This window comes from Festucalex cinctus, chromosome 9, assembly GCF_051991245.1.
Source record: "Festucalex cinctus isolate MCC-2025b chromosome 9, RoL_Fcin_1.0, whole genome shotgun sequence".
Lineage (NCBI taxonomy): Eukaryota > Metazoa > Chordata > Actinopteri > Syngnathiformes > Syngnathidae > Festucalex > Festucalex cinctus.
The window spans coordinates 17,720,363-17,736,247 of NC_135419.1; the positions used below are offsets into that span (position 1 = coordinate 17,720,363).

A 15,885-nucleotide genomic window follows, 5' to 3' on the forward strand; every position below is an offset into this window, starting at 1 on the left:
TACCTCCGCCAAGGAGTCTTGGCTTGTCATGTATTACTTTGGAGGTAAGAAGAATTTGTGGCTCATGTTACAACCAACAAATAAATAAATCTGTGGATTGAGCATCGGAGTTAGCATTGGTGCTAATGATGTCCTGACTGGTCCAATGTGTTGTTTTGTAAAATTAAACTATGAAGAAGTGTAATTGCACATCCACTACAGTAGGTGGCAGTGGCGTTCTCATTGTCAGAACGGCGCAATGAGATGTGTACTATTGATAGGAGTGCTGTGAAAATTAATCCATTAATCAACAAGTAATTGATTATCAAATTAACCCACAACTATTTTAATAATCAAGTACTTGTTTATCCAAATCCTCTGATTTCAGCATGTCAACAGTAGTTGTTCACTGATTTCTGTAGTCCTCGATAAAAGAAAAATGATTATCTTCAGTGTTTCATCAAAATAAGACATTTGCAAACAAACAAAATGAATCAGTAACACAGTGCAAAATCAATCCACCTTTTTATCTTCCTGACTACCAGGAAAAAAAAATATTGTCCAATCATGTTTATTTTGATATTCCCCAATCTTTGTGAAGTAATTGTTATACTGCATAAGAAATTTTTTGAAAAAAAAAAAAAAGTTTTTATTGCTATGATGTGTCCACTACACAGGACATTTTTTTTAACTTAAATGCTAGGCTCAAATACAGTCAAAATAATTCAAACAGTACTTTAATATGTACTTAAGAGTCTTATAGAAAACATCCTTACAACATTTAAAGCCTTAATTTGTTAAATAAAAAGTGTTATACACTTACCACCTCTTCCCTAAAAAGTGTTTGCGCTGAGGGAAGCCATTTTCTTTTATGATGCAGTCAAAGGTAGCAAAGCCCACCCCTACGCATTTGGTATCATTGGAAAGCTCTGAATGTCCTCTATAGAGCACAAAATGAGTTAATTCAATCATATGCATTGGGTGGGAGATATTCTGGTTGAAAAAGGTCCACTACAGAGGACAAATTTGAATTGCTGGTAGTCAGGCGGATATGAAGTACAAAATAACCACCAATCACTTCGATAGTGACAGCACTAATCATGGTGGCGAGTTTGCAAAATATGTTTGTCTTCCTGGGGGGTGTAACAAAAAAATAATAATTGAAGCACTGCTTTAAGGAAAAGCTGTTGCGTATTGTGACTATAAGTCACATTTTTATCTTTTTGCAGTCACCTCTTGACATCTCATTTTATAATTCAAATTAACAACATTCACTAAATGCATATTTAACAGTGATAAAAAAAAAAAGTGCCCTTGTGGCTCGAGGACACAGGCGTGTGCGCACACACTCACCAAATAGCCAAAAATGATAAAGTGTCGCACACGCACCCACATGAAGACCTTGGCTCTCACAAACTTGTGAGTACGATAAAGCCAATCAAGTCCCCGCAAATCCAGTAGACACCACGCAAGCATCACACACGCACACATCACATTGTGCCCCGTGTTTGAATCCTACTTGTCAGTAATTAAGGCTGGAGCCGGGGGTGGGCCGAGACGCGGCTATCTGCTAGCAGGGGTTTGACTATAAACTGGATTTATAATGCGAGCGCGGTATTAAAAGCCACTGCCCCCCCGCTGCTCACGTCAATGAAGCCCATCTCTGTTCCATAACCGGATTTGTTGCTCCTCGCCTTTATTACAAAGGGAGGCCCGTCTTGTGAAAGGCCAGATATCCCGGCCTGGCATATAATACGCTGACAAGACATCCTGCCATTTTGCCGCACCCCCCATCCACAATCCTTCCCCCCTCGTGACTCTTAAGGTGTCCGCCCGCCCGCGGAGTCTCTCAGCTTTGTGGGGAGAGAAAAAAAAGAAAATCCCTTAATGCAGCCAACACTGAACATTAGCTGGCCGGGAGGTCGTTTTGCGCAGGATTTAGTGGCCTAAGTGGCACTTAGACGACAAGCCACGTGATTGGCTCATATCAACGGTAGTTGCGCATGGCGCGAGCTATTAATTGGAAAATCATACATTTGTCTTGTTTCTGCGAGGTTACAGAAAAATGCTTGATATTTGTAGTACATTTACAGCTGGATTATGAAAAATGAATGTGGTTTCTTGGAATTTGCTCATCTGCAGGCGTCTGCACTCCAACAACCTTCAGTGCGACTGTCACCTGTCCTGGCTCTCCGATTGGCTGCGAGCGAGGCGCGGCCTGGCGCCCTTCACTCAGTGCATGGCCCCTGCCCACATGAGGGGCCTGAATGTCCCCGACGTACAGAAGAAGGATTTCGTCTGCAGTGGTGAGTTTGCGCATGTGTAAGCAGCCAGAACATTAAGAACACCTCCTTCAATACATTTTTTTTTCTTTTAAAAATAAATATGCCGCACAGTTGACCGAAGTTTCATATGCTCGCAAATGTATTTTATTTATTTATTTTTTCTATTTTTTTTTTCTCTTCCTGGTTCTAATATTTTTCGCAAGAAAAAAAAAATTAATCCAAAAACAAACAATCTGAAAGCTGAGTAAAAAGTCTAACAGTCTGATTTTTCTCGTTCTGATATTTTTCTTCAGAAAAAAAAAATACTCCAAAAACAACCCCCCCCAAAAAAAATCAGAAAATTTTGGGGAAAGTACAACAAACAGCAAAAAACGAAACAAAACTGAAAAAGAAAATAAAAATTCTAGAAAAACAAAAACATATTTTTGATTTTTTTTTTTTTTTTTAAACAAAAACAAATACTCTGAAAAACCAAAACTTGGAAAAAAAGTCTAAAGAAAAAAAACACTAAGAAAATGAATTGTTTTTGTTTTTGTTTTTTTTGCTTTGTTTCCGTCATACATAATAAGCAGTTTCTAATTTCTAAAGCAGAGCTCCAGTAAATACCATAGCATGTTGTTGACTATACCTTGTAAGTGTTCGTCATGTCCCAATACTTACGCATAGTGAGGTGAAAATACTCCTAAATGGATGATGCTGGGCTGAGTTGAACTCTAACTTGAATACATGCACACGGTCCTTGTCTGCTTATTACGAGTCGCGTTATCGTGCGCAGCTCGGACAGCTCAGCATTAAGGTGTCTATGCTAATGTGGCGGCAGAGAGAAAAGAGTGCGTTGAGCCAAAAGGCTGGCATAAGAAAGGAGTCTTTTTTTTTTTTTTTTTTTCTTATCGCTCTTTCAAGGCGTCTGATTCAGCTCGCTGCTAATAGACTGTCAGGCGGCTTTCTCTTTATTAGCCTTTAGCCTCATCGCTTCTGCCTTACATGGCCCCCGATCAGGACTCTCCGCCTACTGGCTACTCTTCCGTTGCATTAACATTTTGTTTTTTTGTTTTTTTTTTCAACTTTTGAAATCATGTGAACTCTCCTCGCATATCAGCTTTCATTTCGTCTTCTTCATTTCATTTATTCATGTTTTGCTTTACACTGACACTCCAAATTATGGGTGGCAACCTCTGGGTACCCCACGATACGATATGCGATACAAGGCTCACGATAAAGATTATCTCACGATATGACGATAGCGCGATTACCGATATATTGGTCAGGTAATAAATCCACAATAAAATAAAAAAATAAAATACAATAATAATAATAATAATAATAATAATAATAATAATAATAATAATAATAATAATAATAATAATAACACATATATAATAAAATAAATACATAAATAATAAATAAATAAAAATGTAAAAAATAAATAATAATAACAATAATGATAGTAATCTTGAATACAGTAATTCATATCATCATAATAATAAAAATAATATATATATATATATCATTTAAAAAATAAATAAAACTAAGCTGATGAGTCTTCTTCGCCTGAAGTCTTCCATCCATTTCCCCGTCACCCTTATGAGGCGCTGCCCCTAGTGGCCCGCTCAATAAGTAATGAACAATGGAGCCGTTATAATGGCTGAATATTAACTACAAATATCACAATACTTACATAGGCATATCGATAATCTATCGTGAGACAAAGTATCGCAGTTTATCACGATATTGATATAACGTCACACTCCTACTACAAAAGTTGTTTTGTATCCAAATTGGGCCATATTGATATTGTTTCTATTCCCTTCTTTCAATGGTAATAATGCGTCTCCAGGCCCCGCCCACGTGGAGTCGAGGACGTGTACGCCCCTCGTGGCGGTGTGCCCGCCCAGCTGCACGTGCAACAACAACATCGTGGACTGTCGCCGCAAAAGCCTGAGCGAAATACCCGCCAACCTCCCGGAGGGCATCGTGGAGATGTAAGGATGCATGCGCTTCATTCACTTCACTTCACTGGACATTTAGCTAATAGTTGTGTTCTCATGCGTCCAAGTCTGCTGGGAGGTGTTTTCAACTCGATTTGAACTGTATTCAAGGCACAAAATAACTTATGAAGTTGAAGTGAAAGTCAGACTTATTCGAACGTATACGGTACATCAACTCGGTGATAGAGCACAAAAAAACACACTGTCCTCTTGTGTGTTATATCTGTTCCAAACACCTGCCAAATCCAACATAAAAGCTGCATGGACAAAAGAAAAAAAAGCACAAGGTAAATAATGAATGAAGTTCAGTTTTGATTGACAATGCTCTGAGAACGGTTTTCTTCTAATATTTTGTGAACTATCATCATAAATACATTGTTATAAATGAATAGCTTAGTGTTCATCAAAGCTGAGCATTATTTTTTAAGGCAGAATTTTTGATGCCACTCTGGTATTTAGATCTTATTAAGAGGTGCAAAATTCTGAGGATTAAAAAAAGAAAAAACACATAATGGAAATTAGTGTGAGTGGGTTGAGCAAACCAGCCTGGAAGAGGCTAAAAAAAAATAAAAAAAATTATGAATGTTTCCAAACAAGCAATGAAAAAAAGAAAGAAGAAATGAATGGAAATTAATAGCTTTGTCACAAATTCACAGAAATTATCTGGAATCATGAAAATCAGAAAAAATGTTTGCAAAATTGTACGTTTGATTTCAAACAGTGGACTTAAATAGCCTTGAAAAAAAACAAACACACAACTAATTTGCCCCCAAAAACGTATAAATATGTTCTATTTTAAATATTACCATGCTTCCAAAAACGTATTTATACATTTTTTTTATGTTTTTGTATGCTAGAGCATACACAAGACTTTGATGCAGCTTCTGAACTGAAGAGAATGCTTGAAGCAATGGCAGTTATTACAAAAACGGCCAGCTGGTGGAGGCAGGGTATAAGAGATCAACCAGGGCCATTTTGCAACGAGCTCCTTTCCCCCATTGTTTTAAACAGATTTGTGAATAATGATGAAACTTAGCTATATTCTATTGCATATTGGAAACAGATAGAATTATTATTTTTTTCCTGATGAAAGAAGAGACTTTAAACTTTCTTTTGGTAGGTTCCATGTTTTTATAGCAATAGAACACACAATTCTGTGGGCCTTGCAAAATCAGTCAAAATCCAGTAAAGCAGCTGGGAGCGAAAGCGGTTGCTTCAGTGATAATGACTGCAAGTGAATGAGTCAATTGAAAATGAAATTGAATGCAAATTCCCATTCATTCACTAATCAATTGTTCCAGAATATTTAGAAAATTTCCTATGTAAACTTACTAAATAATGTAAAATGATTTTCCCCATTTGCAAACCTCTCATAACCAATGTCGTGGCCAGTTAGCGTACACCAAATGTCTACGCTGCATTTTGGTTGACTTGTGCATCTTTCAGTTGGCTCAATGTCAAATTTCTGCATGCTTGGCAGTATGGATCGCAGCCAAATGTGTGTGTGTTGCGTGAGTGTGTGTGCACACGCACAAGTACGCACAAGTCAAATGTCCTCCGTGTTTCAATCATCGTCAAATCGTCACCTCAGCCTTATTGATTTGTTTTTCCATTGTGCCTGTAAAGTGACTTCCCTGTAATGTGTCCTATCGTGTTAAGCCTCCAAGTGTCTTTGTCTCAACCTTGTCGCCTCGCGCAAGGGAAGATTTTGTTTAATAACTGGCACTTGTACATTGCCCTTATCAATATCTGCACTTCATTTAATAATGTCGATGCTCTTGTTTGAATTAGTTGTCACAGGTTGACAGTAATGCCTACAGTAATGGAGATACAAAATAAGTGGGAGGAGCAAGTCAAGTTCTGGAGCCCCCTAAAATGTGTGTGTTTGTTTTCTTTGTTTTTTGTTTTTGTTTTTTTTACCGGAAATTAAAGCCCAATACCGGGACAGAAAACTTCTTAAAGTGGCGGGGCGGCCATTTTGCCACTTGCTGTCAAAAATGACATTACAGTTACTCGGGCGTATTTCGGCTCAGCTTGCGAATGTCACATGACTAAACTCAGAAAACAGGTGAGCTGTGATTGATTATTATTACCCGGTCCCGTCGCCATGGGCGGGCCTTGGGGGTCCGTGCCCGCCCTGTCAGTCAGCCGTGCCCGCCCTAGCAAGATGACTCACCAACTATTCGTCCTATCAGTCACGTAAACTTGCGCTTTCGGGTTCAAGTAAAGCATGGCGTGCCAGCCAACCACATACCTCCTTTCAAGTTTGGCTGTGATTGACAACTAAGCGAGCCAATGACAATCAGGATCAGGAGCGATGGGGTGGGGTGGGGGGGATGACGCGCGCTCTGCAGACGTGCCTTAGCCAAATCTACTTCCGGATAGATAGTGCGCATTTGCCGGCTGGCGCTGGGACAAAGACTGAGCAGTGAGCACGTCGTGCCGCTTTAATGGGAGCCACCAAACGCCAAACCTCGATCCAGGATGACACAGTTGACATCAATGGGAATCCTGAGTCCACTGGTTACGTTTACAAGTGAGTGTCAAACTTTTATTTTAATTAGTCAAGCCACACAGCACGGATGAATTGTAGCAATACACAGTATGCTTTTAACAGACCCAAGAAGTCACACATACACAACAACAACTAAGGAGCATAAAATTATTTATCACTAAAGCAGTTGCAGTACAATGTGAGTTGAATTCTCTTTTTTATTGCCAAGTTTGTTCATGTTGATGACTGTCACTAAGTTCTAATTAAAAAAACAGCACTTTACACATCCTTTTGGATTGATATTCTGCTTAGTTTTTCACTGAACCCATATTTTGTTTCTGTATATCATCGACATAACTCAACCTTATTTCTAAATCACTTTAAAACAGCCATTGCTGCATACAAAGTGCTGTGCATGGAATAGAAATGAGTCTTTTAGTAGACACAAGTGAAATAAAATAACACAAAATAAAATTAATTAGAGTAAATATAAGTAGATAAGTATACACGCAAATAAAATTAATACTAAAAAAGAAATCTGTATAAGTATAGAAATAAAATAACACAAAATACAGAAGGCACCATAAAAAAAGTAAAATGATGTGAAGTCTCATGCTGAGTCAAAGATCAAAGAATAGAGATGTCTGTCAAAAATGAAAGGAAATTGGGTCCATATCGTACAGCCCTAATCCAACACGCAAATGAAGGCAACTGCTAGCCAATTCCAGATAGAAGGGGCTGGGTCACAGAGTCATTCATTCGGACATAGTTGTTTACAGAAGTGAAGAGTGGATTTGTTTCAATTGAACTTTTGAGTTGAATAAATGCAAAATGAACTACACATTTTTTTCAGTTTGTCTTTTAGATTTCAGATTTCCGCTTTTAAATTACAGAAAATATTTCTGAGCACTTTTGCAGTTGTCACAATGCCGCTGTTCAACCTGATGAACATTAGATTTAGGTTGATGAAGTGTGCCCCCCCAAAAAAAGGTAATGCCCCCCCCCCCACAATTTATTTCTGGTGACGGGTCTGTTATTAGCTGAACCCTGAGGAACTGTGATGTCATTTGTAGTCGCAAGCAGGCGGCAAAATGGCCGCCCCCTGAGAGGGACAACAACGGGTGGATTTTGCTGCGTCATTCAGATTCCACAAATACCATTTTAATCAGAATAATGTTTTTCGACTAATGTGGCCACATAAGCCAACATATACTCAACTCAACTTTATTTATAAAGCGCTTTAAAACAGGCATTCCTGTATACAAAGAGCTGTACATGAAACAGAAATCGGTTGTGCAGTAAAGAATAAGGTAACAAAAACAAGAACAAATCAAACATTTTAAGTGAGTATACAAGTTTTTTTTGTTTACAAGTAAATACATTTTACATCAGTAAATTAAATAAGAAGTGAATAAATAAATAAATAAATAAATAAATAAATAAATAAACAACATACAAAAAAAATATTTGTTAGCAAAATCAATTGAAATGTATACTGTCCATTTCTGGAATATCTGTAAAAAAATCATGCCACATTTCTGCTAGAGAACAAAAAGAGATGTCAAGGAAAGCCTACTAGAACAACTGAAATTCAACTGGGGTTAATCAGGGGCAATTCAAAGTGTGGCAAGCGTATGCTGACTCCCATTAAAAGGAGTTTGAATGTAATTAGTAAATTCTGAACTCCATCCCATCACAGTTACAAATATTAACCTGGCATTTCAACAGCGGTGTGTAGACTTTTTTTCTATATATTAGCCTACATCATTTGTTTTGTTTTTTTCCACCTTGATAAGTAGATATGCCTTGGGTAGCATGTCTGCTGTTGTATACATGAATATGTACATGAAAGACAGCTGTTGATATAAAACCCTGGGCAATTCATTAGTTATTGATGTTTTCCTTGTCAAATGAAACAACGAGGCACTGCATCTGTTCTTTACCTTGGAGCATAATGGCAAACATGTCGGCACGGACGGATGGATGCGAAAGGCGCAGAGGTCAAGAACAGAACAGAGTGCGGGTTAAAGAGTAGGAGGATAAGCGGGTCTTGGTAAGAAGCCATCCATCATGGTGACGGCTGACCCTGGTCCTGGCCTTGCCTCCTCTCCACATCCACAGGTCCCACCCCCCACCCCCCACCCTCCACCACTTCATCCTCCATCTTCATGTCCTCCAAACGAGCGAGCATTAAGAATACATGAGCTGGATGCGACTCGACCACAATGTATTTTCCCAAACGTAGCCATGCGGTAATGCTGCCAGAGTAATCAGTCTTTGCAAAGAGAGCTGGAGAGAGAAAAAAAAAAAAAAAGATGTAGTACATTCCCATTTGGCCCTTGGCTTGAGAAAGTGGCGTGCGAAATGCTTTATTTTTGCAACCAATTGTATTTGGAAAAGGAATATTAAGCAGCGTAGGGCTGCCAGTGACACATGAATTACGCAGCGTGCCAACTCTAGCATCGTTATCGTCGAGGCGCGCCATCCGCAAACTACTGATGATCTTCTGTTTCCCGGGTTTGGATCACTGCTCGCGCGAGAAACGAAACATCCGTTTTGCTTTTTCCTCAGTGGGGTGGCGCCTATCCCAGCTGGGTTTGCAACGGGATGGGAGTCCACACCTGGATTGGTTGACAGCCAATCACAAGGCTCATATCGACAAACAATTCACACTGATGGGCTATTCAAGAGACTTCAATGACTCTAAAATTACGCTTTTTGCAATGTGGAAATAAGTCATTGTAACCGTGTTTGTACGAATGTTTTTCATCTGCACAGTTTGACATCCAACATAAGTGGTAAAACATTGCAAAATAAAACAGTATTATCTGCTACTTTTGGTGCAATTTATGTCATTTGCGGCCCGCTGTCCATCATCTAGCATCATATACAAAAAAGTATTTGAACTTTTCTAGATCTGCAAATAAACTCATTAAAATTAAAACAGAAATATTTCCCTTTGTAATTTAATTAATAGAGTTAGATAATACAGGACAGCACTGTGAATGAGTGGTTAGCATGTCCGCCTCCCAGTTCTGAGGACTCGGGTTCGGCCTTCCTGGGTGGAGTTTGCATGTTCTCCCCGTGCCCGCGTGGGTCTTCTCCGGGTACTCCGGTCTCCTCCCACATTCCGAAGACACGCATGGCAGGTTGATTGGATGCTCCGAATTGTCCCTAGGTGTGCTTGTGTGTGGATGCTTGTTCGTCTCTGTGTGCCCTGCATTTGGCTGGCAACCAGTCGAGGGTGTCCCCCGCCTACTGCCCAGAGCCAGCTGAGATAGGCTCCAGCACCCCCCGCGACTCTTGTGAGGAATAAGCGGTCAAGAAAATGGATGGATGGATGGATAATTCTGCTCCAGAAGCAAAAATGTTTTCCTCCATGTTCAGCTGTCGAGGTCTGATTTGTGAAAATATCACATGAAGGATTAGCTAAAATCCTCAAGTAAACACTGCTTTATAACTTGTGCAGGTTGGCTCAGGGCAGATCTATAGTGGGATACAAAATCATGAAAAATCCCAAACTGTTTTGTCTTGTTGAAAAATAACTAAAAAGCCACTAAAATAATTATAGTACGTATGCGGCCCTCAAAGGGAAAAGTTTGGACACCCCTGATTGATGTGTCAGATGTCAGCAGACAGACAATGTGACAGCATTTACAGGAATATATTCTTTGTCCTCTGCAAAAAACCTAACCCAAGATTTAATGTTGTCTCACTCTTCTTTGTCTTTCCAGTCGATTAGAGCAGAACTTGATCAAAAGTGTCCCGCCTGGAGCCTTTTCTTCCTACAAGAAGCTCAAGAGGATGTAAGTCTTTCCACACTGGATTGAGAAATCTTTGTTGAAAATCGTCTTCGACTTTAGACGAAATTGTCATGTAAACTGTGAACAAAATTAGCCAACTAAAGCGACCAAATTCTAAATCCATTTAAAAAAAAAATTTGACAATAACATGTTCTATGCAGCCCCACTAGTCTAAATATGGTATCCTGGTTAATATTCTGAGTGGAATGTGAATTAAGCAGCAAAATCTAGCAGTTTTTATCAGTATCAGAATGCGGCCATTTTGCCACTTGCTATCTCATGAAAATAACATCACAGTTGCTCAGGTTTCAGGTAGCAACTAATCACAGTGCAGCTTCAGAAAACAGGTGAGCTCTGATTGGTTGTTGCCTGAGCCCTGAGCAACTGTGATATCATCTTCAGTCAACAGCAAGTGGCAAAATGGCCGCCCCCTGAGATGGATAAAAATGGCTGGATTTTGCTTCAATGCTCATATTCCAAAAATGTAATATTAATCAAAATGTCATATATCAGAACCAAGCACAAGTAATTCTTCCATTCTTCCTGTCCAAATACTTTTGCCCACATCTGGTGTCTTCCTCCCTCATGCTAATATCCGCCGATAGCATTCCAACTGACAAGTTGCAAGGACGTGAGGTCATCGCTCAGCCGCCCAATCATCCTCCAGCGTGGGGAGGCTCCCGTAATAAATCCGGCTTCATGGATGCGAACGACGCGCACTTAACATGCCGCCGCGTCGGCATTTTGCTCTCGCGCTCTTTTTTTCTCTGTCCGTCACGTTTCATCCCATCTGCCTGTCCATCACCCGCCACCTCATTTACTTAACACCTACTTCCTCGTTTTCGCCTTCCCTTGACCTCCGCTGATGTATGCTGTCGCCGACAGTTCTAGGACATCTGTATCACGAATGTACCAACTCCCCCTTCTCCCGCTTTTCCTCCCGCAGAGACTTGAGTAAGAACCAGATTTCCGACATCGCCGCCGATGCCTTCAGCGGCCTCCGCTCTCTCACCTCACTGTAAGTGTCCGGCACGCAACCGGCAAAGTCGGGGCTAGCAAGGCCTTGACTGAACAAAAGCATTACATTTACAACATTCATTCTATTATTTGTCCATGGAATTGTATTTATTTTGCTCTTTCATTATTTGTACATGAATGGTAGATTTCTTTATTATGTATTTATTTATTTATTTATTTATTTATTTATTTTTGTCCAATAAGATTCCAGCCTTTGTTGTTGCCATGCCAATCTAGTCTGCCCGGGCACCTTCACAGTCAATAACTTAAACTAAGTTAGCGATGTCCAATCAGATTCCAAATTCACCTTACACAATATTTCATTTTCACAATGATGTCAGCATTAATTTGTCCTCGGATTGGTTGGTTGGAGCAGGCCAAAGTTGGCGAGCAAAACACATCTGTACAATTTTTGCAAACATGTGGCATCTTGGGGCCAAGGCGCTATGTTGATATGAGGTAAGGAGCCATAGCCTCATTTAATAAATTTATTTATTTAAAAATGTTTATAATATATATATATATATATATTAAATATATAATAAAAAATAAATTCATTAAAAAAAAAAAAAGTTTGCAGTTCAATAAGAAGCCCCTGAAGTGACAAGGGGTGAAAAAATAAATGAAAATATGTTTCTCATTAGGACAAGAAACTTTCTCTTCATTATATTTTCAACCGGGACTTTAGTATTAGGAGATTGCAGCTTTATTTGCGTCTAAGAGACATTTAAAACGTCTGAGCTCTTGTAGTCTACTAAATAAGGTACTGCTTGAAAATAAAGGCCTTTCTCATCCTAACCAGAAAGTTTCTCATAACTTTCTCATGAGACAAGGAAGTTTTCGTTAGGTCAAAAAAAAGTTCATTTTCTCCCCCCTATTAGGTGGTCCATAGTTAACCTTTTTCCGTTTGTGTTATATTATTTGATAAATGTTATTGATTGTATGTTTTTATATAGTATATATGGTTTCTATCATTGCGTCGTGACAGATTTCCAGGTAGATTAAGTCAGGTAAGTCCCCACTGAAGGTCCAAGTACCGAATGCGCAGTCACTTGCTAACGTAATTGGCATTTCCACTCATTTAGCAAATCCAAAAATTGTGGCTGACACCCAAAGACGAAGAGGGAGACACACACACACGCACGCACGCACATGCAGATTTGTGTGGCCTGGTTTGTGCGTGTAATCACCCAGCGTGTGTGTTGTTTGCGTGTCTCTAAGAGGGCCGAGCGCGATAAGAACATGAAGGACAGTTTAATTTGAATCAATCCGCAGCGTGAAAACGAGACGGACAGACGGACAAGAAAGGGCGGGCAAGGTGAACCCTGTGCTGAGTGTTAAGAGTGACGCGCGCGCACGCACACACATCGAGACATTAAGACGTGGCCTCTGTCAGCGCAGGTGAGCTGAGGCGTGATGGGACAAAAATTGAAATCACTCGGGTGGAGTGAATGGTCGCGTGTGCGGCAGAAATAGAGCACGCCACATCAACCTCGGATTTGGATCATCAAACGAGATTCAACAATGGCCGCAGTGAGGAAGTATTCCAAATATTTAAGACAAACTAGGTGTTAATATTGAATTGAAACTAATCTAACTGATTTCATTGTGTATGCATTCATTCATCAATCTGATCTAGTTACATTAAGTTCCTCTACAAGCTAGCTAGTACAATGTCAAAGAATTGACTGTAGAATTTACAATAAATAACAGGCAAAAAAAAAGTTGCTGGCTAATTATTGTAAAATCTTTAATTACTATAAAAATCTTATATTACTGTAATTTTTTTTGCAATTTTTGCTGCATAAATACTATAAAAATCCTAAATACTACAGAATTTTTGCATTTTTTTACTGTATATAATTTACAGTTACCGGTACTTACAATTCAAGAAAATGTTGAACATTGTTCTTGTACTGTATGTTGTATAAGGATAGACTGATATTGGGCCTTTTGGCGAATATCAGCCTTTTTTCAAAATGTGACGGCTTATAAAAGGTAAAGCTAAAACCATTTTGATCTCAGGGAACTACCGTAATTTCCGGACTATAAGCTGCACCTGATTATAAGCCGCACCCAGTACATTTCTAAAGGCATTTTGTCCATACATAAGCCGCACCTGACTATAAGCCGCATGTGCCCACATTGAAACATGAGATATTTACACAAAGAAAGACGGTACACAGAAAGAGTTTTCAAAGGTTTAATAATATCGCTTTTCTTTCCAAACAGTGCCTGTGACGCGGCAGTAAAACAGCAGCAATACGGTAGTAACACAGCACTAACAGGGCTGCTTAAAAATAACATACCGGTAAAAGTCACTGAGAATGAGACTTCTTGTATTTTCCATGATGAGGGTCTGTTCGTGCTCATTTTATTCATGCACAAAGCGCCAAGTTACATTAAACTTACGTCTTCCTCGACACATATATTCCACCTGTCTCACTCTTACCTTTTCTACTCGAGCGCCCCTGGCGACCGTTAGAAAAAAAAAAAAATGCATAAATTAGCCGCATCATTGTATAAGCCGCAGGGTTGAACGCAAGTGAAAAAAGTTGCGGCTTATAGTCCGGAAATTACGGTATTTAAATTTTCAATTAACTTTACGAGATGCTGCTTACCCTGGGAACCTTCTGAACCTTTAGTTTTTATTCGACATTAATACAGAGAAATGTGAAAGTTTAAGATTTCAGTTTTGTTTTTGTTTTTTATTACTGTAGAAAACTATAAAGAGCTATTAATTTTCCATTAAACTTTTTCAGATGTAAATTAAATAATAAATAAATAACTGGTAAAAAAAAAAAAAGTTGGCAGCTATTATTGTAAAATCTGTTAATTGTAAAATTCTTACATATTACTGTAATTTTTTGCATTTTTTTTTACTTTATATAATACGACAAAAATCTTATATATTACTGTATTTTTTGCATTTTTTTTTTACTATATATGAATTACATCAATCCATCCATTTTCTTAACCGCTTGCTCCTCACAAAGGTCACCGGGGTGCTGGAGCCTATCCCAGCTGGCTTCTAGCAGCAGGCGGGGTACACCCTGAACTGGTTGCAAGCCAATCGCAGGGCACACAGAGACGAACACCCCTCCACACTCACAAACACACACAAACAATTCGGAGCACCCAATTAACCTGCCATCCATGTCTTTGGAATGTGGGAGGCGACCGGAGTACCCGGAGAAGACCCATGCAGGCACAGGGAGAACATGCAAACTCCACCCAGGAAGGTCGGAGCCTGGACTCCATCTTGCATCCTCAGTACTGGGAGGCAGACGTGCTAACCACTCACCCACCCTGCCGCCCTATATGAATTACAGTTATTTGTAATTCAACAAAATGTTGAAGATTGTGCTTGTACTGTACTGTTACACTAACCACACACAGACACCATACATGTCAGAGCACATCATTGCCTAAATAATGACATTGTTGACCGTCTCATGCAGGGTGCTCTACGGCAACAAGATCACTGAGCTGCCAAAAGGATTGTTTGACGGCCTGGTGTCCCTGCAGCTACTGTAAGTAGTCCAATCTGCATCATGGCATCACCGTAGTGAATACAAAGATTATAAATCAGAAAGACAAAAATTTCTTAACATCTGTCCTCCATTGTGTGTGTCAAACATTGGACAGTAATAATATAATAACACTAGGTGTGCTACTCATGAATTGTTGTGGAGGTGACATTGAAAACTGCGGCAGTGTTGCAGGATGTGGCCAAAATAAATAAAGAATTGAATGTAAGTGTGACATATGGTCCTTGCAAACGCTGCAGTCCACCGGCGGAAACTGCTAATGTTCTGGGACTTTTCCCTCGTAAAGTGAAGTCAAGCAAAGACAATGAGGATGAGCGAATCCAGCCGGTAATTTTTTCTGCACATTTGGGTGTGATCATCGGGGTAGAGACAAAGGTTATATCCTCCGTTATCCCCATCTCTGCATTTCTGCCCTTAAAGAAGGGACAATTCTCACCAAGCATGCAGCTAAATGTGAACGTTGTGAAATCCTCGCTCATTTTTTTTCAGCCTCCTGAACGCCAACAAGATCAACTGTCTCCGTGTCAACACCTTCCAGGACTTGCACAATCTCAACCTACTGTCACTGTATGACAACAAGCTACAAACCATCAGCAAGGGACTTTTCACACCACTGCGCTCCATCAAAACTCTGTGAGTACTTTACACACTCTTGTTTTAATAAAAAATCAAACAAACAAAAAGCTATTTAAATGTTCTGATGACATCTTTGATCGGAAGCATGTGGAGCGTAAAAAGGATGAGGCCCTAAGATTGACCCTTGAGGAA

General features: G+C 39.5%; 1 protein-coding gene across 2 annotated transcripts in view; it reads left to right on the top strand.

Moving 5' to 3' along the window:
- Positions 1-15,885, top strand: part of slit3 (slit homolog 3 (Drosophila)) — a 275,614-nt gene that overhangs the window by 178,619 nt on the left and 81,110 nt on the right. For both annotated transcript variants that reach the window (XM_077532803.1, XM_077532804.1), the window contains 6 exons: positions 2,122-2,285; positions 4,102-4,246; positions 10,481-10,552; positions 11,496-11,567; positions 15,028-15,099; positions 15,607-15,750. In XM_077532803.1, the coding sequence (XP_077388929.1) occupies positions 2,122-2,285; positions 4,102-4,246; positions 10,481-10,552; positions 11,496-11,567; positions 15,028-15,099; positions 15,607-15,750 (669 nt within the window). The remainder of the gene's footprint in view (positions 1-2,121; positions 2,286-4,101; positions 4,247-10,480; positions 10,553-11,495; positions 11,568-15,027; positions 15,100-15,606; positions 15,751-15,885) is intronic.